The following is a 22,049-nucleotide window of genomic DNA, read 5'->3' as shown; positions in this document are numbered from 1 at the left end:
TAACTCAGTTTCTAATACAAACTATAAGTCACCTATAATGAAGCTATGTAGATATGCAATGATTGGCTCCTAGAGCCCCTGGTACCATGTACCAGGTATTACAAGAGTGACTGGTCACTCTTCATGTAACTTGGGTACACTTGGGGTTTGTACCTCGTTACAGTATATGAACTATGCGAGGAAAATCGGATCCCTGGTATACTCTGATCAGAGAACGTTACTAGTAAATTTGAAATGCATGAAATTATGAAGCGCACTAAAACAGTTACTAGCGTGTCGAATACCGTCGGGTGTCACTGCTACTTGAATAGCTGCAAACAAATAAATGGAAAGTGTTACCTGAATGTTTGGTAGTAAATCCCAATGTACTATACTACTTTTATAAAATGCACAAAGGCTCATAGTAGAAAGGAAGCCTGGCATTATATGCATATGCATAGTAACTGCGAAGGAATTCTGAACCATAGGACTAGCATATTTTGGCTTAGAATTGTAGTACTATCAAACCGACTCGGAAGTCCTAACAGTGGTGACCCATGCTCAAGATTCATCTACTCTGCATCATGTTGCCGCATGTATACTTATCGGCAACGATGAATCATTTGGATCGGCGGTTCTCTGTTTCTTGATTGGGGTTTGAAAGAGGCTGTAATTTACAGAACGCGACAGCCCTGTAAAAGAATCGAGCAAATATTTTGCCATCGCTACAGTACATGTAGCGACACTAAGCTTGCAAACATGCCACATCATTCGTCGCTGACTCTGAGGCAATGTGGCTTTGGCAATGGTGACGGTTTGTCGTGGTGGGCTCTCCGGTCATGACCATTCTTTTAGCGTTTAATACTTCAAGTAAAAATACAAATGGGTACCTTTTCCAACACGCGAATACAAAAGACATTGGCTCCCGCCTAGATTCTATCGCTCTTGTGCACTCTATTGGACGGGATCTTCGTCTTGAGACCGCACAAGTCCATCAGCCGGGGCCTTCGCACGCACCGCGTGCAACCGCAGTTCACAGCTCCACTGCTGGTGGCAGCGCTGTTGGCATCGCTGACAAGCATCTCGCCTTCTGTGTCCCGTTCTCGCTCGGAGTGCTCTGTCTCTGCTTGTGACTTCCAGGAGATTTGATAACCAGACGGAGCAGGCATTCATTCGCGCTTCTGCTCCCCATCCATTTGCTCTCATCCTCTCGATCGCGAGGGGTTTTGACTGCGACGCGCGGAGCTGAATGGCAAATTTGGCCTCTGTAAGCTCCCTCGCTCCACCTCGGACCCAGCTCTCCATCCAGAGGCCGTCGACAGCACTGGACAGCAGCGACGAGGCGCGCACTGACACGTCCTCGTCACCCTCCATGAACCCGGCGCGCTCGTCCGGCACCGACGCCAAAGGCCGCGGCAACGGCAGCGCAACAGCTACAGCGACGACAGCGACAGCCTCCACTTCCTCCTCCTCTAGTGGCAGACGTAGGAAGGCAGACGCAGCCGCTCCAGGTGAGGACAAACCGGCCCCTAAGCAGCGCAAATACGAGCGCAAGACCAAGCGCTTCATTTGGCCCGACGATCTCCATCGGCTCTTTGTGGCTGCCATCTTCGACGGTGCGTGAATAAATGCCAAAACCCACTTATATAGTATGATGGTGACAATACTGAGACTTTGAATGCTACAGTTGGTCTCAAGAACGCGTCCCCGAAGGCTCTGCTGGCTGTACGTTTAGTCGTTTCTTCTTTAAGTAGGAGCACGAGTTGACTAACTTGTGTGCATTGATGCAGCTCATGGAAGCAGCAGGACCGAACTCCGGACTCACGACGGAGCATCTCAAGTCTCATCTGCAAAAGTATCGCCTCAACTATGAGCGCTCTAGGATGGAGTTTCTCGAGTATTACGACCGCAGTGCTAAGCGCAACCTCAAGCGCCGTCGTCGTCAGGCTCAACATCGAACGAGTGGCGCTGGTAACGAGGCCAATACCATGTTCGTGTTCCCCATCAGCAACTCCAAGCGTCGAAAGAGCCGAGGAAGCGACAGTGACAGCGACGACAGCGATTCGGACACTGGCGATAGTAACACCACTGACAGCAGGTTGGAGGTGGAGACTAAAGGCCAGACAACCCCACAGGGACGACGCGGATCCCCCGCAGCTGCAGCTAATACCCATGCGCGTAGTTTGAATTACTCGCAGCTCATGCAGAGTGCACAGCAACCGCCAATCCTCGACGTAAGCAGCCATACTCGTCAGCATCCTCAGATCCCGACTGATCGGATGATGCCCGTCATTCCAACACCAGGATCGACTGGTATCATTCCGATAGCACCTCAGCACTTGCCTCCAGCATATGCAGCTCATATCCAACGAAAGCAGGCGTCCGACCACGGCCGTGACTTGGTTGCAGCTGCCGCCGCTGTAGCAGCATATCGCTACCCGTTAGGACAGTTACCTGTGGCCTCGGGAGTGGCTGGGATGCCGGAGCTTTCTGACCCCCAGTGGAGCATTTTGAACTCCCTTATGTCTCCGCAGTTAGCTGGTATGACTGGGCCTGTAGGTGAAGGTGGTCTTCTTCCACATGCAGCTTCGAGTGAGACAATGGCTCGTGGTAGTGGCGCTGATGGATTCATGCTTCAAGAGGAACCAACCGATCTACAGATGCAGATGCACTTAGCCATGCAAGCTCAGATGAACCTTCATCGCCAGATGCTCACGCGCAAGGTGGAAGTGGCCCAACACCTCGCTCGTCATAGCAGTATGGGGAGTATGGATACCAACGCTGTTCCGAACAATGCAAACAGATCACAGAGTGGATTTGGCGAGACGTGGAATAGCCCACAGCAGCTCCAACAGTATCAGCAACAGCAGTCGAAACAGGAACAGCAACCACCTTATCAGCAGCAGATGAATCCTCGGGCCCCGGCAACAGCGACGCCGGTACCAGTGCCCGGGGCAGGTGTGTCTGCTGAGGCGATAGTGATGGCCCCCACAGCCAGCGAAACTATGGTAGTCTCAACTTCAGTAGCTGATAATGAACCTGTAGCCACGGACAGTAGTGCAGCTGGCGTGACAGCAGAGACGAAGAGTGACGACGACGGAATGGATCTCTATCGTTGGGACCGCATTGATCTCAATGTGGAACTGGACGACGACGATCTTTTCGGCTTCCTGAAGTCGTAAGGGGAATGCGTACACTTCTTCGCTTCTGGGTTTGACGTAGTGTATGCACATGTGGTAATAATGAAAAAAAAAGAGTGTTGGCGTCGCATATGCTGCCAATAGTTTTCTACGTAGACAGGAGTGAGGAGCAGGGAGGGGTCGCAAGTGGGTGATGTATCGTGTGGAAGTACATCTACCAGGGAGCGACCAGCAGGATGTCGAGCAGCAGCATCGCGAAACGTATGAGACCTGTAAGCAATACTGCGAAGTAACTTAGAGTGACGAGGATACCTGTAACAAACATGCAGGAGCTGCTTCTTCCTTTGGTACTTCACTGTTGTTAACCTGGTAGAATCTACTGATGGGGCCTTATCAGTAAAGAGGAACGTTGACCCTAAGATTTCCTGTTCTTCATAATACCCGTTTCCACTCCTTTGCTCTGTGCATCTGATCTCTACTGGGCATCAGTCATGGGCTCCGCTCCATTCGTGGATGTCTCGGTGGGCGGCTTCTCGTCGTCCAGCAGTCCTCGGATAAAAAGCACGTTGTTACAGCGCACGAGAGTCTCGCCCAGGTTGCCCGTGAGCTCTCCGTTAATGTATTCCTCCGTATTAGCCAGCTGCAAGTTCATGTACGAGTCCACTGACAGCAGCACGCCCTTGTATTCCATGCCCCACTTGAGTCGCGCCACAACAGGTTTGCCCGTGAGGTTGGTCAGGAATGGCTTGGGGTTGAGGATCAGGCCGGACTGTATGGAGACGAAAAATTTGCAGAAACAGCATGCAGAGGGTCAGTACAATGTGCTCTCAACCTGACCGCATCCATTGAGGTCGAATCCGCCACGTAGGCGCATACAAGGTGAGCCAACAAGCTCTCCGCCACGCACCATTTTGCTCGGCGAGGTCTTTCACACTGCGATCGGATCTTTCAGCCAGTAGAAAGCGCGCATTCATTACAGCCAATCATAGTATGAATATGGAAATATATTTAGCCAATCAGCTCGCAACCAACATGGCTACATTAGATCGTTTACCGTTGCTCTGCGTCCAGCGTGATAACCTTGCGCTCGATGCGCGTGAGGAAGTTGCCGAGCGCCTCTGAGCCACGCACGAAGATGTTGAGCACGGGGATACCAGGAACCACATACTTATCATGTGTCAGCAGTTGCTTCAGCGTGCAGAAGGGCGCCACCTCGATCCAGAACTGCGTCTTGGCCTCGTGCTTCTCCTCGAGTCTAATGCGCTTGACCTCCTCGTCGTCCTCCTCCTTCTCGCCGCTGAGACCCACATGCCACTCCTTAGGCGACGAGTATGGCAGCACCATGTCCACTGCTGCATATACTACCAGTTTGGAGGCCACGAACTCGTTATTGGTGTCCCAATCGGCGTACGGACCGTCCTCCGGGAACATATTGGCGAGGTGTTCGATCATCGTGTCCTGCTCACCGAAAAACTGCACAAAGTCCGATGTACCGTGTTGGTCGTACAGGAAGAGCACGGGCCAGTACATGTTGCCGCTCTCGGGGTCCAAGTCGGCCTTGCCTTCGTACTGACGCACACGCTCATCATCTACTAGAGCGCGACCCACACGCACGCCGCGAGATGCACACAGTTTACGGTACTTGTCCGTGGCCGCACGGCGCTTCATGCGTTCCCTCTCGCGCTTCAGCTTCTCAACACGCAGCTCCTCCACAAGTCTGCGTCCCTCCACTTGCAGCTTCAACAGAAGCTTATTCTCCGGGTCACGCTGAAGTCCTTCCTCGCAGTAACGCAGTGTATCCGCAGGCTTACGCAGCATCCTAGATGCCTTAGCGCCACGGTAGTACGCTTTGACATTGCTGGGGTCGAAGTTAATAGCCTTAGCAGCGTCAGAACGGCAGCTGGCGTAGTTCTTGAGCTCCAATTGCACGGCCGCGCGGTTGCACAGAATCTGTGACGTGAGCTCCTTCATGTCGTACGAAAGATCGCGCTCTTCCTTGGGCAGCGCCAGCGCCTTGTAGGCATAGGCCAGCGCGTCGTTATAGTACTTCATAGCGTTCTTGAAGTAGCCTCTATGGGCCTTCTTGGCATCCGAGAACATATCATTGCCCTGGTTCTTCCAGTGCAGCGCCAGGCTCTCGGCCGTCTCGCCGTCCTCAATTAGAGCCTGGATGGCCGCCACCATCTCGTCACCTTCCACCACGTGGTCCTCGAAGAGCGTCATGTCCGGCAATGCGTCCATGTAGGCCTGACGCTCGGCCGGGTCCCACAACTTGCTCTCATCGATCTCGAGGTCCACGCCCATATTCTCCATGGTTATCAAGGACTATGTAGTCAATCAAGACACCTTGATGCAATAATCCGAAAAATGACTGGCAACGTCGCCTCTAACTACCGATAATCTCTCTTAGGTGCGAATTTGGTTTTCAAGAGACGTAGTGTCACTCTGTAACTCGAAGCGATGGCGGACACAAGCAGCAAGCGTGCGCTGGATGAAGCAGAGGTGGAGACGCAGCTGCAACCGACGCAGGATACGCTGGTTGAGTGCTGTGGCTGCGGCAAGAGTGACGTCAAGTATCGTTGTCCCCGTTGCGAGCGCATCACGTGCTCACTACAGTGCTGCGTTGCGCACAAGAAGCAGGTACGTACTGCCTAGTCCTGCGAATGAAGTTTCACTGCTAACCTTATTGCTTTAATTCCGCTGACGACAGTTCGGCTGCAATGGAAGACGCGACCGCACCAAGTTCGTTGAACTCAAAAAGTTCACGGACGCAGATCTCTCCAGCGGTAAGAGAACCAATCCAGTTGCTACTCGATACGATGCTCAATGCTTACCTGGTTGCTATACGTGCTTGTTATTTGTTGCTTTTTGTATAGATTTTTTCTTCTTGGAGGAGGTTTCTCGCTCCACGAACAGTGCGGCACGGTCTCGGAGCCAACTGAACGCCAATGCTCGGCGCTATACTAGCAACAAGAAGCGAAAAGTGGCAACCGATGCTGGAAGTTCATCAGCTCCGATCAATCCTGACATTCCAGCGGATTGGCTAGCGCGCTTTCCGATCGCCGTGCAGCTGTTTGCCGAGCATTCGGCTAAACGAGGCGTGGCGTTGACGCTGCTCGCTCCAGGCATGAGCAAGCGCGCTCGTAACTCGTCCTACATGGATACGAAGAAGAACACCATGTACTGGCGTGTAGAGTGGGCCTTTCCCAGTGCCGAAGTGCCGGTGAGTCATCATGAGGAGCGAGCGAATGAGAGAGATACTGTGTTCTCGCTACTCGCAAAGTATCTAACCCCCAGCCAGGTATGTCTCTTAATGAAGCCAAATGGTGCTACAGGATGAGTTATAACATTGAATTGTGGCTGTAGGAAAACGTCGCTATCTGCGGAAAGCTCAAAAAATATGCCGTAGCGGACTGGGAGAAGCACGTTGTGCTTCTATTGCGAAAAGAGTTCACTCCTGCGTCACAGCCACAGTATTACCGGTTGGACGGCAGCCAGAGCGTTGAAAGCAACCTGAAGCGGAAGGCAGTGGTTGAGTTTCCTGTCATCATCGTGGCTCTGGATGCTGATGCCGATAAGTATCCAGTGGCTCACGATGTGATCGAGACGATCTCATCAGTGGGGACGAATGCAATCGAAGAGCCTTCTACTGAAGAACCTGAAGTGATGGAGGTGGAAGAAGAAGGATCAAGAAATGAAATCTCGTCGGAGTTACTGACTCTCGAAGACCCAAGCACTACAGACAAAATTTGCTCCATCTCAGAAGAGGAAAGTGAGGACGTTGAGGCTTCTACTCAACCGAAAAGTGTGCTGATTGAGGAGATCCAAGTCACCGCTCACTGACAGATGACAAACCCAATACTCAATCAATAAAAACTGCATGATAGATCTCATCTCGATAGTGAACACTTTAGGATCTCCCGACTTTTCAACAGACTGTCGAGGAGACATAACGGACGTTAAGGCTAAGACAAAGCATGGCGACCTCGTGGTTCGTGGACCCGGAGCTTAAGCCGACGACCTTCACGGCGTCTTATGTATGCAACAACCTGTCTAAGCATGGCGAGACACTGGTAAGCCGTATGTTTTAGAATATCCGAGGTGTTGGAAGTCCTAACAGATCTTCGATCTGTAGGCTTATGCGAGCGTAGACGACGTGGTGTATGTGGACACGACGCATACGCCTTACAGGACTCATAAACTGCCCTGTGCAGAAAAATCTGCAGTACACCAAGTGCGCTTCTGCACGTTGAAAGACTTAGTCGTGATCGTCGTTGCCTCGGACAACGGCATTCAGGTATCCACCTCGTTAAGAAGAGCTCAATATGGAAGCCTAACGATCGCTGACATGTAAACAGATCTACGACTCCACGGGTGAGGAGAGTCTTGCGGAGATCGCACTGAAGGATATCGTGGGTGCTGAAGGTAACTACTACTTGGCCTTATTAATATTGGTACCTGTAGCTCGTAGTCTCACTAATCCGATTAAAGCAGGGGATTATTTCTATTGTCAAGGCATTTGCTCCATCCACATGAAGGAGCCACGGCTCGTCGTGGGTGAGTGGAATCGAATGGACTTAACATTTTCGAGTAGAGCTAATAGATTGCACAGGCACGTCGGTCGGGAAGCTCCTTGTCATTGGGAAGGAGGAAGAAGCCAAGTCAGGGGAAGGATCTAGCTTCGAGGTGTGCAAGACTCTTACCGAGCATGGCGAGGCTATTTGCAGTGTGGAGAGCTCCCTTGACGGCACATTGCTAGCGAGCAGCGATATGAGTGGAGCTATTATGATCCGTAACCCCAGGGACGGCTTCGAGGTTACCCACCGGATCGTGAGCACCGGTTATCCTGCGACTTCTATGACTTTTATGGCGGAAAACTGGCTGGTGGCTGGCTTCCTGACTGGGTGTCTGCGGTTGTATAACCCCGAGAACTTCCACTTGCACGCTGAGGTGGCTGCCCATACACGCGCGATCACGGCGTTGGATGCACACAACGAGTTTGTAGTGTCAGTGAGCGACGATACGTTTATGAATATCTGGGAGATTTCATCCACCAAACCGGGAGCAGCACCGCGCGTAAAACTCGTGAGCTCTCAGCCTGTCCCGAATGATCTCCTCACAGGCGTGGCCTTCGTGTCGACTAACAGCCTCTTGACTGCGGCATACGACAGTGCGCACCTCAAGCTCTGGAGCCCGGAATAAGGAGCAGGTTTAAGACTTCAGCAGACTTGAATACAAGAAGAAGCGGGGTTAATTCTCATCTGCAATATATCGGATTCAAGATGCACACCCAGAATTTGGTCTTAATCATAGAGGGCATCGTCGTACTCGATGTGGTCCTCCATCTTCTTAGCAGCTCCGTTCAAAGAAGTCCACGGTAGCTCCTTTGCTTTGGTCAGTGTAATAGTTAGCGTATCCTTGTGCGCCTTCCACGCCACGTCCGTGATTTCTTGAAATAACGACGAGATCTTTAGACTCTTAGCGATGTCCCCACCAGGAGAGTTGAGCAGATCCATCGACAGCGACGTGTTGGTCCATTTCTATTCATACAGCAGTCAGTAAGTTAGTACGGATTGCTCTGCAGACTTGCAGTAACCGAGTTCTAACTTACCAGAACTAGTTGATCTTCCTTCATGTTCTTCACCACGTTGTCCGTCAGGTAGATGCTGTAACCATAAGACAAACACACAGCCCGTTAGACATTCAGTTGTCTCACATAAGCACGTTATTACTATTTCCACCCACCTAACCGTCTCCTTGTCGTTGCTCCAGCCGAAAGACGACACCTTGGCCGTGTCCGAATTGCCATTGCCGTCTTGGTGTTGGTGGGTGTAGTAATAGCTGTGTTCTCCCTTCGTAATTTTATTCTCATCCAACGCAGAACTCGGCTCTTCGTCCTCTTCTTCGTCGTCACCATCTCCTTCTGCGTCTTCTTCTCCGTCCACCGTGTCCGTCTTCTTCTTGAGCGTCGCGTTCAATCGCGCGGCGAACCGCCAGAGCATCACTGTCAGTACAACCACCGCCACACTCACCGCCACCTGCTCCAGGAGGCCCTTGTTCATGTGAACGTTTCCCCATGGCGTCACCAGCTTCACGTAATTCGCCCCAGCGCTGGGCACGTACAGGTACGGCACGAAGAAGCCCTCGCCCATTGCGATCAGCGTTCAACAACAGATACTGTGACGTGGCGACCATCGAAACGTCTGTCCATTGGTCAAAATAGAATCGTGCTAAATTAGATGATTTTATTTCAGGGTACTCTGCAAACTTATGTTATAACCAAACAGATTTACAAGGTTTTTAGGTCTGCGGCTGTGTCGCCTCGGACCAGACAAATAACGCCGCGAGAAGCTCGAAGCTACTGCTGTTGTCGCTGTCGCCATGAAGCCGTTGTTCGGGAAGATCGTGTCCAACAAGATGCAGAAGTCGGTGCTGGTGGAGGTGGCCCGCATCGTGAAGGACCCCAAGTACGGCAAGTACTACAAGAAGACCAAGAAGTTCATGGCCCACGACGAGGAGAACGCCTGCAACATCGGCGACTTCGTGCGTCTGTCAGGCACTCGCCCACTGTCCAAGCGCAAGCGCTGGAACGTCGAGGAGATCACGCGCAAGGCCGAGGTGTAAGGTGGTTCTCAGTTTACATGCTGCGGTGGCTGAAAATAATCCCTAGTCTGGCAGTGTTGGCTGGACGACGGAGACCTCGGAAAGCAAAGTAGCAAGCGTATTAGCAGAGCAGGAAACACTGTGGAAAGTAAGTTAGAGTTGATTTCCTGTCTGGTGTTTGGAGTCCGCTGTGTTGTGTATGATACAGCAGACTACGCGGGGCTGACCGACAAATACTGCGGGCTGTTGTTAGCTACCTATTGCCTAGCTTCAGGACATACTGGCTTCAACGCAGACTACAGTTCATCGTCATCAGAGTCTGAAAGATCTGCGAATGGATCTAATGCCGGGAAATCGCCCACTGCAACGTTATGAGGGCGAATGAATCCGCCATACTTCTGCTCGCACTTAAAGTAAGTTGCGCCCTTGACAGAGCCGTCACCTTTGCCCACAGGCTCGTCGAACTGCACTCCGACCCAGTAGCCCGGAGCGATCTCTGGAATCTCTCCCAGGTACTGCACCTGTCCACGACGACCCCCGGGCTGCACTTCACATCGGTCGCCAACCTTCAAGTTTACAACAGTCTCTGGGCCTGGCAGCGCTGCAGGATCCACAGTCGGTTTAGTGACATTCATCATGGCCTTGGGCTTCCAGTTGGGGTCCTTAGCAAGCTGCTCCCTCTTGTACGCACGCACAGTCTTCTCGCCTGTTCAAGCAACCAGATCATCTTTAATTGTTAACACCATCCATCAACGGTGCCAGACCTGTTGTAGCCCAGAGCACTTACGCTTGTTGTAGTCCTCCTCGGAGATCTCGTACTTCTTGACGAGCGATACGTCCTCCAGGCCGCCGCCTTTCGAGAGTGAAAATGGATCCTTATCCACGACGTGCAGCCGCATGCCGTTCTCCAGGCTATAAAAGCCCAACATTCTCTGGTCATCATCTAGACGGGCGTACACCGATCCGTCGCTGCGTATGACCAGCAACTCCATGGCGTCCGGCTTGGTGCCTGTGTGCTGGTACAATTTGTGCCGAAGCTCGCCAATGGTGCCGTGCAAGTCCAGCCGGATATCAACCATCTGCAGCTGAAGGTTGCTGTGCGTGATGAGCAGACACACGACGCCTTCAGGTACATTGTCGTACTGGTGGCCATCCATTGCCGTCACGTAGTCCCGCAGCGCTCGCATGTCTTGCGCCATGGTGATCCTCTGGTGCGTCTCCGATGGGCTCCGATACAAAAAACTGCACCATATAACCCATCATCAGTTGCACCCATTCGATAAAGAACCCAATGAAAATAAGTCCATTGAACACCCATTAATGAAACACCCGATCGTCACGACTCTCAACCACCCACAAAAGCGGATTTCATTCCCAATTGTATCGATGACGATGGAGCTGCCGACGATCACAGCGCTCAAGGTGTACGACGTGCTGCTGATTGCCCTCGTCATGTTCGCTATGGATCTGGCCATGAAGCTGTGGAATGGACGCGGCACACAGCTGTCGCCGGCTGAGCAGAAGCTGATGGGCGAGTATAACGCACAGGTGCGGCTTGTAAACCGCCTCAACTCGGTCGAGACGTTCGTAGAGCAAGCCAAGGCTACGCGCAAGATGAACGCACTCAAGAAGGAAATGCAGGAGCTTGCTGGTGCGTTGAAAATGGGCGTAACTTATGTAAAATCCCCAGGCTAACATGGAAATACGTAATTGTGTCTTTCGGTAGTGGAGCGACTGGCAACAAGCGCGCCATCAGAGCTCCAGAAGCAGTTCGACCGCATTCGAACGGTGAGTTTGCAGTGATAAATGTGTATTCACAACTGGAGAGCTCATCGATACATGATGTGATATTACCTGCTGTATTGTTGCTACATTAGCCGGCGTTGATGGGACTGTTGATGCTATACTACTGGAACGAGCCCCTGGTGGTACTACCTCAAGGCTACATGCTTCCAGTGGAGCGACTCATGTCGTTCCCAGGATTCCCGCTCGGTGCTATATCTGCAATGGGCTGGGCCGGAATTTGCCGTCGCGTAAGTGCCAAGATCCTGAGCTAGACACCTAATCCGAACATCCAGTAATGACGGCAACGACAAGCGAAGACCGACACCGTAGACAGACGAGATAGCCAGCATATTGTAGTCCGTAGCAACCTGTTCCAACGAAATACACTGCAAACTGAACAGGAACAATCCCCGCACAGTAGTCGCTGCAGACAGAAGACCCAACGTGTTGTGTGCGAATGGCGTCACATGCATGGCCGACATGCGCGTTTCGATTAAGCTGAAGTTACTACCGACCTGACGAGTTGACAGCGGCAGGGCGTGTTGCATCGCATGACGACGTCTAGTAGTCCTCGTCTCCGCCGAACATGTCCATACCTCCGCCCATGTCGACCTCTTCCTCCTCCTCGACGGCCTTCTCCTCCTCCTTGGCCGGAGCAGCACCGCCAGCAGCAGCGCCAGCGGCGGGGGCAGCGCCCACCGACACGGTGGCGAGCTTGGCCTTGCCGGCCTCGATCACCTCCTCGATGTTCTTGCCCTCAAGCTCCTTGACGAGCTTCTCGGCCTGCTCCTGGTCGAACTCGCCGCCGAAAGACTTGACGACCTTCTCGAGGTCAGCCACGGCGGGGGTGGCGTTTCCGCCGAGCACACACAACAGCAAAGCAGCAACGTGACGCATCTGTAGCAGCAGTAGAAACAAGAAACCGTTAGATTTATGTTGGACTGGACTGTGCTATTACATTCGCTCAAGCGTCGGTGGAATTCGAGCATAACTATTGACGCACCTTGTTTAAGGTGAAAAGAGGTTCTGCCCGACGACGTCTCCTGTTACTATGCTTTGCGTCGTAGCTGAGACTTACGCTTGGAAGGCCAGCGATAGCCAATCACTCCTCGGAGCATACAAAAGGCAAGTCATTCGGCCCCTCGCCAATCAAAGTACGTTTCCTCTATATTTCGGTACCGTATTTGAAAGGATAGCACACACGTCGCAGGAAATTGGTGTCTTCAACGTGCCAAGCGAATGGCGCCGCCACATATATTTCTACGATCCTGTCGCGGTCCCTGGCGCTGCTGGGGCCACCACTGCTCCTGACAATCTCTTCAGTTTAGGCGGACTACTCAAATTGATGTTCTCGAAGATCCCCTCGCTCTCGTTAACGCGTACGCTGAGTATCATGTCTGGCGGCATTGCTGCTGCTGTGCCTTCAGTTGGATTGGAACTCGAATGCCCTGAGCTAAAAAGATCGTGACTGATATCGCTGCATTTACTCACCTGGAGAGCCGCTGCCGCTGCTGCGTGGTCGAGCGACGTCTGCGAGTTTATCGAGGTTAAAGTTGCAGGCATGATCGAAGCTGGAGGCGACCCTCTTCTTGTTCGAGTTACTACTCCCTTGGCACCTTTGGGATCGATAGCGTCGCCATGCTGCACATGACTGCGTTTTCCGTTCCGTGTCTTCTTACGCCGAAGGCAGTTGCACTTCAGCATGCGAGTACACAAGCCTTCGGAGCCATTTTCTAATATGAAGTCGTAGGTGCCCATTCCAACGTATAATAAATACGTGTGGAAACCAGCGAGAAGAACGAACGAGTTGGTCAGCGATATACAAGCTGCGTTATGAATCCAGAGCAGCACGATCACTGCTTCGTCCCAGCCCTCAGCAGTGTTGGCCTTCACTTCCGACTGCCATAATGTACACATGAGGATGCCTATGACGGTCTGCAGCAACGTCTGACATGTTGATGACACCACCAGATAGTAGAAAGCTTCGTAGTTGCTTTCAGCAATGCAGGTGTTCAGCCATGTGCAATGGTGATCGAGGCCAGGGCTGTTCTTGTAGCACAATCCACAATAACGTGATTCCTTTGGAGGAGCCTTCAGGATTGACGGGATGAAGCTTGAAGGTTTCTGTTAGCAAGGATATGAGCACCGTTAGCAGCGAGCACGGACGAGAGTATTGGTAGCGAACACTTACGGGTTTTGAAGGATCCCTCGATTCGCAAATGCACCACGATGCTATGACGATGATGACCAAGACAGCATTTGGAAGAAGAATCTTAAGACACTGCACAGATGAAAGTTGCCAGTTAGAGCAGTTTTGGATTAATGATGCGGCAGCTAGACATACCTTATCCCAGCTTAGCAATGTAGACACGAAGATAATGAAGCTCTACACAGTCGTAGGGACAAAGTCACACACTCAAGAAAGCTAAACCAACAGTACAGCAAGGCGTACTCCGATCAGGATCAGCTGAATGATCCAGCTTGTCACTTGGTCTCGAGAGAATGGTTTCTCAAATCCCCGGGTGCGCATGGTGGTGACAAGAGTAGAATAATGAATAGGAGTGGTGTTTGTCGAAGCCTCACCAATTGGTCACCGCGACACACCTTAAGCACCAACAGACCAAACATTATCCAGAACTCGGCTATTTGTGGTCCACTGGTGAACAATTTACAACCCCAACTTGGTCTTCATTCCACGTATAAATACTCAGACCGTCTATTTTGCGGACTCTGCTAGTCAACTCTAGTAGCTAGGGTGAAGTCCGAACAAGCTTTTTCTCAGCCTGTGGCTTTCCTGTCGAGGTGGCAGCGGTCGAAGCTGAACTGACTTTGGAGATGGCGATGACGCTTGACCAGTTCTCCAACACACGCAGCGACACTGCACAATTCAATTAGTTTATAGTCTCCATTCCCACGTCTCTGCCCACCCCACGCACTGATTCATCTGCATCAGCTTCTCGTTGATATTATCCAAATAACGCACTAGCTCCGCCGACTTGTCCCTCAGCGCCTCGAGCGCTTCCACTTCCTCATCCTTGTTGCCCGCCATCGCACACTTATTCAGTTACGTGTGTGTACCACGTCACAGAACCAGGCGGCAGGCTGTGATTGGTCAACTTAAACCCTTTGATTAGCATCCATTGGCCAATAATCACCCTCACTAGTCCATAGTCAGTTCATGAGCACTGCTGGCAGTATTGCTCCGTAACGGACGTGGTCGCTCTCCCCCCGTGCATGCTCTTGTCGTGCGTGGACACTAAGAAGAAGAAGCGCAAGCTCAGTACTCTGGAGGAAGGAAGCAGCAGCATGTGGTCAGACTCGCGTGGTACTACCTTGCCCAGCGGTGGCGTGGCTGGCTCGTCGTCACGCTCGCAGCCTCCACAGGCCGCGGCGCTAGCGGCCATGCGCCGTCACGGACGCACACTCTTGCTTCTCGTCGCTTTCGGTGTATTAACGTATATATCACTGTCCAAGTCGACGATGAGTGGCAGCGTAGGTACCGGTATCAGCAACAGCGCCGAACTGCGAACACCTCAGAACTGGGGCAACGATCAGCCGATGTTGCTGCCGTCGGTGACCACTGTTAAGCACAATATTCGACAACAGCCGACACTGGCACCGCCGCCTAAGCCCAACTCCTTCGGCATCGTCATCGTGGCCGATCTGGACAAGAAATCCAAGGACGAGAGCAGCAAGAAGCCACAGTTCCTGTCCTACATCATGCACGCCACGCTCAAGGTCACACCCAGTAGCTCCAGCGCCACCCAGAAACGTGACGCGTACTCAGTAACTTTCGGAGAGGAAACCAGGTTCTCAACACACATGAACGAGGCCGGACGAGGCTTCGAACTCAGCGAACTGGCCTGGTTTAACGGCAAATTGCTGGCGTTCGATGACCGGACGGGTATTGTGTTCCGACTGAAGCACTTTGAGGGAGTGAGCAGGACCAAACCACTGCAGGCCATCCCGGAGCACATCATCATGGAGGGAGATGGCTTCAATGGCAAGGGACAGAAGCACGAATGGGCTACAGTTAAGGACGGCGAGTTGTACATGGGGAGTGTGGGCAAGGAGTTCACAGATAACGACGGCAACGTCATCGGTGATGGCAATTTGTGGGTCGCTGTGATGGATCGTGCTGGTGAAGTGCGTCACGAAGACTGGACGGCGAACTTTGCAGCGGTACGGAAGGCTCTAAACTGCGAATGGCCTGGATATGTGGTGCACGAGGCCATTGAGTGGAGTCCTGTGCGGCGCCAGTGGTTTATCCTGCCACGACGTGTCAGTACTGAGCCGTACAACGACATGGAAGACGAGAAACGAGGCTCCAACAAGGTTATCATTGCAAGTGAGGACTTTAGCAGCATCCAGGTGCGAGAAGTAGGCAAAGTCACACCACTACGCGGTTTCTCGTCCTTCAAGTTCGTTCCGCGGTCCGACGACTCGGTCATTGTGGCTATCAAGAGTGTGGAGGTGGAGGATGAACAGAGACAAACGTCGTATATTACAGTGTTCGACGTGGATGGCAACGTGCTCATGGAAGAGACCGAGATCCCTGGAGCCAAGAAGTACGAGGGAGTTGCATTCGCTCACGACTGGTCTTAGACAATAGTCAAGTGTTGCATTCGCGATTCGCTCCAGATTTCTGGGGATTTAGCACATTTGTCTCCAAGATAGAACAGCGATTTAGTGCCAAGCTAGCTGTAGATTACCGAGTATTGGCTGCTCCGAACAAGCCTCTCTTCCATTGGAGTGGACAGGTGGTTCATACATCCACCCGACCTCACGTTTAAGCAATACGGATCAAGAATGAAAGACTGCTGTCTCCTTTTACCAGTTATAAAGATGTCTATTTGTCTTAAAGCGCAGTCATGTTCTCGCAAAGCCACGAAATCCCATCGTTTAGTCCCTCACCTGTAGTGGCCACTGTTGGCTGCACCTTGACACGCCGATTGACTTTTTCGCAGTTTTCTTGGAATTCCAACGCTTCTGTGAGCTCTTGAACATCTTTAGCGTCTGGTAGATCCCGTTTGTTAAGGATAATTAGCAGGCACGCATCTTGGAGTTGAGTGTCGACCAACATTCCGGTGAGTTCGGCCTTTGCAAGCTCTAAACGCTGGTCATCCGCACTATCAAGCACGAAGATGATTCCCTAGACAAGTTTTAAACCATTTAGTCGTTCCAAATAAACACCAAGCCTCCCATTTGACTCTTCTGTACCTGCGTCCCAGTAAAGTGATGCCTCCAATATGGTCGCAACGTGTCCTGTCCTCCAACATCCTAATGTTGCAATAGTTACACGATAAATTAGCCTAATAGTTCGAACTAGATCATCGAGCAAACTCACCCAAATGTTGAGTTTGTATCCTTCATATTTGATGGTCTCGACGTTGAAGCCTACTGTTGGAATGCTGGCAATAGCCTTGCCCAGACGCAAATGATACAAGATCGTCGTCTTGCCAGCGCCATCAAGCCCCACGAGCAGCAATCGACGTTCGTTGCGATTCCAGAAGCGCGAGAAACTTCTTGACAATGAGGTGCCCATGACATGAGCCGCTACAAGGCGGAAAATGCAGACGCGCTCAACTTGATGCGGCGACAACAAGGTCCCGATCAGGACACTCTCTGGAATCTCTTCGCAATATTTAGCACGATATTTTTACCCATAACACCTTCGTAACGACCCGTTAGCATGATATGCGTACGAAGAATTATCTGCCTGGGAATATATTGCCACTGGACAATAATTTATTGTCCACTTTAACCAAGAGAATCTCCACCATAGCCTTCACTTTTCCCAGCAAGGAAGTCTCGCTTGCCTGCTCCGATCTTCCGGACCTGCGAGTCCACCTTGGGACAGTCTGTGATACGGTGACCCAGACCACCACAGAAGGCACAGCCCTTCGTCCCTGTAGCATTTGAAAGTCCATTGCCACTGCGTTCTAACTCTTCATAAGGATCTTCCAAGGCCTTGAGAACTGGCGGGACAGTCTGCTTGGCTTCAACGAGCAAATGCTTGAGATCCAGCAGTGCACTCTCGGGAACGCTCTTGTTGATGAACGTTGTAGCTACTCCAGTCTTACCACAACGACCTGTACGACCAATGCGATGCACGTAGTTCTCGATCTCTGCAGGCATATCGAAGTTAATAACGTGTTTGATATCGGGAAAGTCGAGACCTTTTGCAGCCACATCCGTGGCGACCAGTACGTCTTTCTGTCCATTCTTGAACAGATCAATGGCCTCGTTACGTTCCTCCTGGTCCTTCCCACCGTGAATTGAAGCAGCTTCAACACCCTTTAGAATCAGATACTCGTAGATATCATCCACGTCACCCTTGCGTTCACAGAAAATGACAACTGGTGGACTAGTCTTCTGTAAACATTCCAGCAGATACACAATCTTGGCGTCCTGCTTGACATATTCAACTTCCTGGATCACATCCAAGTTAGCAGCTCCAGCACGACCGACGTTCACTAGAACAGGCTTCACTAGCACGTCCTTGGCAAAATCCTGGAACTTCTGGGGCATCGTAGCCGAGAATAACAGCGTTTGTCTCTGGCTTGTGAAGTGGTTGAAAGTTGTAGCCACTTCCTCGTCGAATCCCAAGTCCAGCATCCGGTCGCCTTCATCCAAGCAAATATATTTGCAGAGTCGCAGATTCATCTCGCGTAGCTTTAAGAAATGGTTCAGTCGACCAGGAGTAGCCACCACAATGTGCACACCACGACTGGCGATCAAGTTTGATTGCTGCCGCTTGTCTTCTCCACCGATACAGAGCAGACTACGGAGTTCCGGGTATCCAGCCTTGAACAGGTGAGTGGTAAAGTGCTTGACAACGTCGAAAGTCTGTCGCATGAGCTCTCGGGAGGGCCCTACAATGAGGCCAAATGGTCCTTCGTGGCCAATAATTGGCATCTTTTTCTCTTCTTCAAGCGCCAACATGACGAGCGGCAGAGTGAACGTCACCGTCTTGCCTGAACCTGTGAATGCGATGCCGATCATGTCTCGTCCTGCTAGGATACAAGGGATCGCCTGCACCTGAATAGGTGTGGGTCGCATGATGTTCTTGGCCTTAAGAGCGTCTAGAATGGCTGGTGGGAAGCGCATATACTCGAACGATTTGATGGGCGGCGGCACGTCTTCGCCTTCCACTAGAATGTGCCACTTTTTGCGGACTGCGTCGCACTCTTCCTGCGTCATGTTTGCGATACTGCGAGGAGGTTTCCACGTGGTTTTCATTGATTCTTTGTAGTGGATTCCCTCGGCACGCTCGTGGGCCGAGACCAGCGCCACTTTCTGCACGTAGCTGGCCTCTTTGAGCATGTTAACTTCCTGTGCGTCCTGCTGTGCCTTCTGCTGGTTCACACCCTGTTCCTCCATCTTCTTGCGCATCTCGTAGGCCTGGTCCAGAAGGCTTACGCTTGAGCGCTGCTGCGGCTGTGGAGGTTCGTCTAGTGTGGCGGACGATGGAGACGCACCGGCGTTTGGATCGCTGGTCTTCTGTCGCTTGGATTTCTGTTCATCCTCGTCGCTCCCGCTGTCCTCGTCGCTGCGCTCCTGCTGAATTCGCTCCTGAAGCGCCTTGCGTCTCCGCTGCAGACGCTCCTGTTCACGCTGGCGCCGTAGCTTCAGCGGCACGTACAGTGGCTCCTCTAGCTCCTCAGGCTTGGCGTCCATTGTCTTTGAATGAATAAGGAACAAACGGTAATGTAGCCAACTTGATACAGTAATGCAAATAAATGCAATACTGTATGATCATTGAAAACCATTATTCAAAACGGAGAAAAATAATATATTATATTGTCGAAAAACGAAGAAAGATCAACTGCTTTTCTAAGAATTTTTATTTAAAATAGGTTGAATATCATCAAATCTCCGACCTTACTTAGTTTTACACTAGTAGGGGCATAAATGACCAAACATTTTGTTTTTTAAACAACCAATCATAGAAGGATCCCAAAATCGTGCTGGCCAATCGAAACCGAAAGGAATAGGTTGGCCAACCAAGCACCAGCTCCGACATATCGGGTCGGAGCGGAACGGAAAAATATATATACTCTTACAAATTTCAAGATGTTAGCATATCACACGCATTTCATCATTGATCCGACTTCTCCGACCAGTATTAATATTAATAATACAACCATAAAAATAAATGATAATTGCATGGCTACAACTGTGAGTACAATGCTACAATACCAACTAAATAAGCGTGTCGGTCTTTACATCGGGAGGCGGCGGTCCTAGAAGCTAAGCTACAGCCTGTCACGTATAGGACTGCTGATGGCTAGGGCCAATAAGCAATGCTATAATATGAATACCGAATAAATACAATTGACGCATACATCTAACTCTGCTAAATTTCCAGTTTCTGCTACATTCCTGCGCAAACCTCTTTGCTCCATGCGGTCGTGATAGCAGCCAGACCCTCCGATACCCCCCCCCCCCCCCCTTCAGCGTGGTCCGCTCGCCAGTGCGTTTGCCTACACGAGCAGGCTACTCACTCACCGCCTTGCCGTCATCTCCATCTGCTCGCCACCGTCTCCGACGCACACCACACCACCGTCTCCGCCTGCTTGCCACCTCCTGCCACCGTTGCCCTCCTTGATAAAATGGAGGATTTCAATGTGGCCCACAACATCCACAGTTTAAATTTATATATTTGTTTCTAGAGTTACCAACTCGGATGAACCATGGTTTTGGTACAGGTCGGAGAAAGTCGGAGGTCGGAGATTTTATGTTATGGGTAAACGTTTCTCTACACATGCGGCTTTGTGCTGTTCGAAAGAAAATACTTTCTTCAAAGTATATTTTGACAATACATGTAAAAAATTGTTCTAACGAGAGGTCCTTCAACCGGAAATTATGCGCGCTGAGTTGGTTAGACGTCGAAATGATCACCTTCGACAAAGATGGGATCTACAATACCTCCAACTTGCAGCGTGAAGTAGACAAAGGTGAACTCGCTGTGGAGCTCCCACATACGAACGTCCATTACATTTACTGAGCATGTTTGATCAAAGAAGCGCTTTCCCCAGAGCAAGAGAACGCAGCACTGGAGGATCTTGAGAACGACAACTGGTTGTGGAAGTGTAGTTTGCAGCTAAACGTGACAAATAGCATCCATTTTATCGTTGTTGCTAAAACACTAACCCATGCAACGCGTAGCTCCAATGTACGCGCTTTAGTCAACGTATCCTTCTCAAGCTATGCTCTTTTCATTTGCTTAGAGAACCACGGAATCGCCAATGGGCTTGAAACCACGGCATACGAAGTTCTTGCCGTAAACATAGGGAGCACGACGCCGATGAACCTAGTCGATTTGAAAAAGTCGAAATTTTTCTGCAGCATCGAAGTGTTCCTGCTCGATGGCTAGCACAAGTACTGCTCCAGAGCGGAGATAGTAAAATTCCTGTGGAGGAGACTCTCGTAAGCGGTTTGCTGCAAAGCGACAGAGGTCTCATTATAATATTTCTTAGTGTTTTATATCAAGGAGTCGTTAGCAGCAATGATGTCAGCCTGACCCGTACACAAGGTAGACGTCCCTTGTACAAACACCTTGTAGCTACCGTATTGTCGTAGTCGTAAGCGTCGTTTATTCCTAAGGGTCAGCTGCAAAGGGTCCAATAAGAACCAGCCATTTTCTTGCAGATGGTTTTGTTATTTACAGAACGAGCACATTTAATTTTAGACTCAGTGCAGGTAAAACAACACCCATAAGAAGTCAGACCTCAAAGCACGCTAGTCAACCAAGAATCATCTCCCCTCGCATAAATGGCCAAGGCAAGAAACAAAAGTCTTATCAACGCACAGCTGTGAAATATGTTCACAAACGTGATGTTCTTAGCTACACCGAGGACGGTCACACCCTTGATGAGACCATTAGCAACTTCTATGACGAGTTAAAAGCAAATGAAGTTCGGGCTAAAAATATCAATAAGTGGATGAAGCAGACAGCAACAATTCGCGCTGCATGTGAATCCGGCCGGGGACATCATCTCAACCTGCGCAGTCTTGGCGACGCGACTGTACTTAGCAAGGACGCCGAAGCTTCCATCGTTCTTTGGTTGAACTCTCTGAGGAAGGAAGGGCCCCCAGTCTCTCGTCTCAATTATAGAGTTCCACGCTAAAGACATAGCGACTGAGGTCGGACTTGGAGACAAATTCGCTGCAATGTCGACATGGATTAAGCTATTTCTTCGACGCCACCAACTTTCACTTCGGGCGCGTACACGACAGGGACAAACGACACCACGGAAGAAGCATCAAGTATCGAAATCGAGCTGATAGATAGTAGCATTGTCGAGGAATTGGAGAGCTGTAGTCTAACTGACGGAATCATGACTCAGACGACGACATTGAAGCCAATGGCGACTTCGACAGCGATAGCGAATAAAATATAGCGTAATTCATATAATTGTTTTTAAATCAAAACTGCGATTTTGTCGCAAAATCACGTTGCGATCCACTCAGACACACAGTGCCCTGGACTGCCGACTGACGGAGGGGGTACTCCGATAACCGTGGGGTTGCTGAGGG

At 51.0% G+C, this 22,049-nt stretch overlaps 16 protein-coding genes across 18 annotated transcripts; 7 read left to right on the top strand and 9 right to left on the bottom strand.

Moving 5' to 3' along the window:
- The first annotated feature begins 903 nt into the window (after window positions 1-903).
- Window positions 904-3,573, top strand: PPTG_14034. Of its 2 annotated transcripts, XM_008910529.1 has the most exons (3): window positions 904-1,595; window positions 1,667-1,704; window positions 1,770-3,573. In XM_008910529.1, the coding sequence occupies exons 1-3, from the start codon at window positions 1,229-1,231 to the stop codon at window positions 3,159-3,161; spliced, it is 1,797 nt and encodes a 598-aa protein (XP_008908777.1). In that variant the 5' UTR covers window positions 904-1,228; the 3' UTR covers window positions 3,162-3,573. The 2 variants fall into 2 exon arrangements, with proteins under 2 accessions (XP_008908777.1, XP_008908778.1); XM_008910530.1 differs by having other exon boundaries at window positions 904-1,704.
- Window positions 3,386-4,060, bottom strand: PPTG_14033 (small nuclear ribonucleoprotein F). Its single transcript, XM_008910528.1, has 2 exons — window positions 4,027-4,060; window positions 3,386-3,888 (listed from the first exon to the last, which is right to left on the bottom strand). The coding sequence occupies exons 1-2, from the start codon at window positions 4,027-4,029 to the stop codon at window positions 3,595-3,597; spliced, it is 297 nt and encodes a 98-aa protein (XP_008908776.1). The 5' UTR covers window positions 4,030-4,060; the 3' UTR covers window positions 3,386-3,594.
- Window positions 4,061-4,102: 42 nt separating this feature from the next.
- On the bottom strand, window positions 4,103-5,481 carry PPTG_14032 (hypothetical protein). Its single transcript, XM_008910527.1, has one exon. It carries the CDS (start codon window positions 5,430-5,432, stop codon window positions 4,170-4,172), a length of 1,263 nt encoding a protein of 420 aa, XP_008908775.1. The 5' UTR covers window positions 5,433-5,481; the 3' UTR covers window positions 4,103-4,169.
- On the top strand, window positions 5,219-7,026 carry PPTG_14031. Of its 2 annotated transcripts, XM_008910526.1 has the most exons (4): window positions 5,219-5,759; window positions 5,830-5,905; window positions 5,996-6,420; window positions 6,486-7,026. In XM_008910526.1, the coding sequence occupies exons 1-4, from the start codon at window positions 5,580-5,582 to the stop codon at window positions 6,960-6,962; spliced, it is 1,158 nt and encodes a 385-aa protein (XP_008908774.1). In that variant the 5' UTR covers window positions 5,219-5,579; the 3' UTR covers window positions 6,963-7,026. The 2 variants fall into 2 exon arrangements, with proteins under 2 accessions (XP_008908774.1, XP_008908773.1); XM_008910525.1 differs by having other exon boundaries at window positions 5,830-6,420.
- Window positions 7,027-7,096: 70 nt separating this feature from the next.
- On the top strand, window positions 7,097-8,412 carry PPTG_14030 (hypothetical protein; the record flags this gene model as incomplete). Its single annotated transcript, XM_008910524.1, has 5 exons — window positions 7,097-7,192; window positions 7,255-7,416; window positions 7,478-7,544; window positions 7,614-7,676; window positions 7,732-8,412. The coding sequence occupies 5 exons, from the start codon at window positions 7,097-7,099 to the stop codon at window positions 8,319-8,321; spliced, it is 978 nt and encodes a 325-aa protein (XP_008908772.1). The 3' UTR covers window positions 8,322-8,412.
- On the bottom strand, window positions 7,537-9,327 carry PPTG_14029 (hypothetical protein). Its single transcript, XM_008910523.1, has 3 exons — window positions 8,865-9,327; window positions 8,731-8,785; window positions 7,537-8,659 (listed from the first exon to the last, which is right to left on the bottom strand). Exons 1-3 carry the CDS (start codon window positions 9,269-9,271, stop codon window positions 8,423-8,425), a joined length of 699 nt encoding a protein of 232 aa, XP_008908771.1. The 5' UTR covers window positions 9,272-9,327; the 3' UTR covers window positions 7,537-8,422.
- Window positions 9,328-9,415: 88 nt separating this feature from the next.
- Window positions 9,416-9,892, top strand: PPTG_14028 (30S ribosomal protein S17). The gene has a single exon (XM_008910522.1). The coding sequence runs from the start codon at window positions 9,501-9,503 to the stop codon at window positions 9,741-9,743; it is 243 nt and encodes an 80-aa protein (XP_008908770.1). The 5' UTR covers window positions 9,416-9,500; the 3' UTR covers window positions 9,744-9,892.
- Window positions 9,617-10,954, bottom strand: PPTG_14027 (hypothetical protein). The gene is made up of 2 exons (XM_008910521.1): window positions 10,510-10,954; window positions 9,617-10,428 (listed from the first exon to the last, which is right to left on the bottom strand). Exons 1-2 carry the CDS (start codon window positions 10,919-10,921, stop codon window positions 10,019-10,021), a joined length of 822 nt encoding a protein of 273 aa, XP_008908769.1. The 5' UTR covers window positions 10,922-10,954; the 3' UTR covers window positions 9,617-10,018.
- Window positions 10,955-11,050: 96 nt separating this feature from the next.
- Window positions 11,051-11,919, top strand: PPTG_14026 (hypothetical protein). The gene is made up of 3 exons (XM_008910520.1): window positions 11,051-11,373; window positions 11,449-11,510; window positions 11,600-11,919. Exons 1-3 carry the CDS (start codon window positions 11,109-11,111, stop codon window positions 11,777-11,779), a joined length of 507 nt encoding a protein of 168 aa, XP_008908768.1. The 5' UTR covers window positions 11,051-11,108; the 3' UTR covers window positions 11,780-11,919.
- A 149-nt stretch (window positions 11,920-12,068) lies between these two features.
- PPTG_14025 (hypothetical protein) lies at window positions 12,069-12,404 on the bottom strand (the record flags this gene model as incomplete). Its single annotated transcript, XM_008910519.1, has 1 exon — window positions 12,069-12,404. The coding sequence occupies one exon, from the start codon at window positions 12,402-12,404 to the stop codon at window positions 12,069-12,071; it is 336 nt and encodes a 111-aa protein (XP_008908767.1).
- A 363-nt stretch (window positions 12,405-12,767) lies between these two features.
- On the bottom strand, window positions 12,768-14,037 carry PPTG_14024 (hypothetical protein; the record flags this gene model as incomplete). Its single annotated transcript, XM_008910518.1, has 4 exons — window positions 12,768-13,631; window positions 13,699-13,788; window positions 13,852-13,893; window positions 13,960-14,037. 4 exons carry the CDS (start codon window positions 14,035-14,037, stop codon window positions 12,768-12,770), a joined length of 1,074 nt encoding a protein of 357 aa, XP_008908766.1.
- A 248-nt stretch (window positions 14,038-14,285) lies between these two features.
- PPTG_14023 (hypothetical protein) lies at window positions 14,286-14,556 on the bottom strand (the record flags this gene model as incomplete). Its single annotated transcript, XM_008910517.1, has 2 exons — window positions 14,286-14,385; window positions 14,444-14,556. The coding sequence occupies 2 exons, from the start codon at window positions 14,554-14,556 to the stop codon at window positions 14,286-14,288; spliced, it is 213 nt and encodes a 70-aa protein (XP_008908765.1).
- Window positions 14,557-14,658: 102 nt separating this feature from the next.
- Window positions 14,659-16,690, top strand: PPTG_14022 (hypothetical protein). Its single transcript, XM_008910516.1, has one exon. It carries the CDS (start codon window positions 14,742-14,744, stop codon window positions 16,110-16,112), a length of 1,371 nt encoding a protein of 456 aa, XP_008908764.1. The 5' UTR covers window positions 14,659-14,741; the 3' UTR covers window positions 16,113-16,690.
- Window positions 16,366-17,052, bottom strand: PPTG_14021 (hypothetical protein; the record flags this gene model as incomplete). Its single annotated transcript, XM_008910515.1, has 3 exons — window positions 16,366-16,659; window positions 16,728-16,787; window positions 16,855-17,052. 3 exons carry the CDS (start codon window positions 17,050-17,052, stop codon window positions 16,366-16,368), a joined length of 552 nt encoding a protein of 183 aa, XP_008908763.1.
- A 215-nt stretch (window positions 17,053-17,267) lies between these two features.
- Window positions 17,268-19,187, bottom strand: PPTG_14020 (hypothetical protein; the record flags this gene model as incomplete). Its single annotated transcript, XM_008910514.1, has 1 exon — window positions 17,268-19,187. One exon carries the CDS (start codon window positions 19,185-19,187, stop codon window positions 17,268-17,270), a length of 1,920 nt encoding a protein of 639 aa, XP_008908762.1.
- A 1,216-nt stretch (window positions 19,188-20,403) lies between these two features.
- PPTG_23416 (hypothetical protein) lies at window positions 20,404-21,906 on the top strand (the record flags this gene model as incomplete). Its single annotated transcript, XM_008910513.1, has 4 exons — window positions 20,404-20,467; window positions 20,549-20,600; window positions 21,202-21,485; window positions 21,860-21,906. 4 exons carry the CDS (start codon window positions 20,404-20,406, stop codon window positions 21,904-21,906), a joined length of 447 nt encoding a protein of 148 aa, XP_008908761.1.
- Window positions 21,907-22,049: the final 143 nt, after the last annotated feature.

This window comes from Phytophthora parasitica, assembly GCF_000247585.1.
Source record: "Phytophthora parasitica INRA-310 unplaced genomic scaffold supercont2.37, whole genome shotgun sequence".
In the NCBI taxonomy this organism is placed as follows: domain Eukaryota; phylum Oomycota; class Peronosporomycetes; order Peronosporales; family Peronosporaceae; genus Phytophthora; species Phytophthora nicotianae.
The sequence above is the reverse complement of the archived record's forward strand: the minus strand, read 5'-3'. Positions and strand labels throughout refer to the sequence as shown.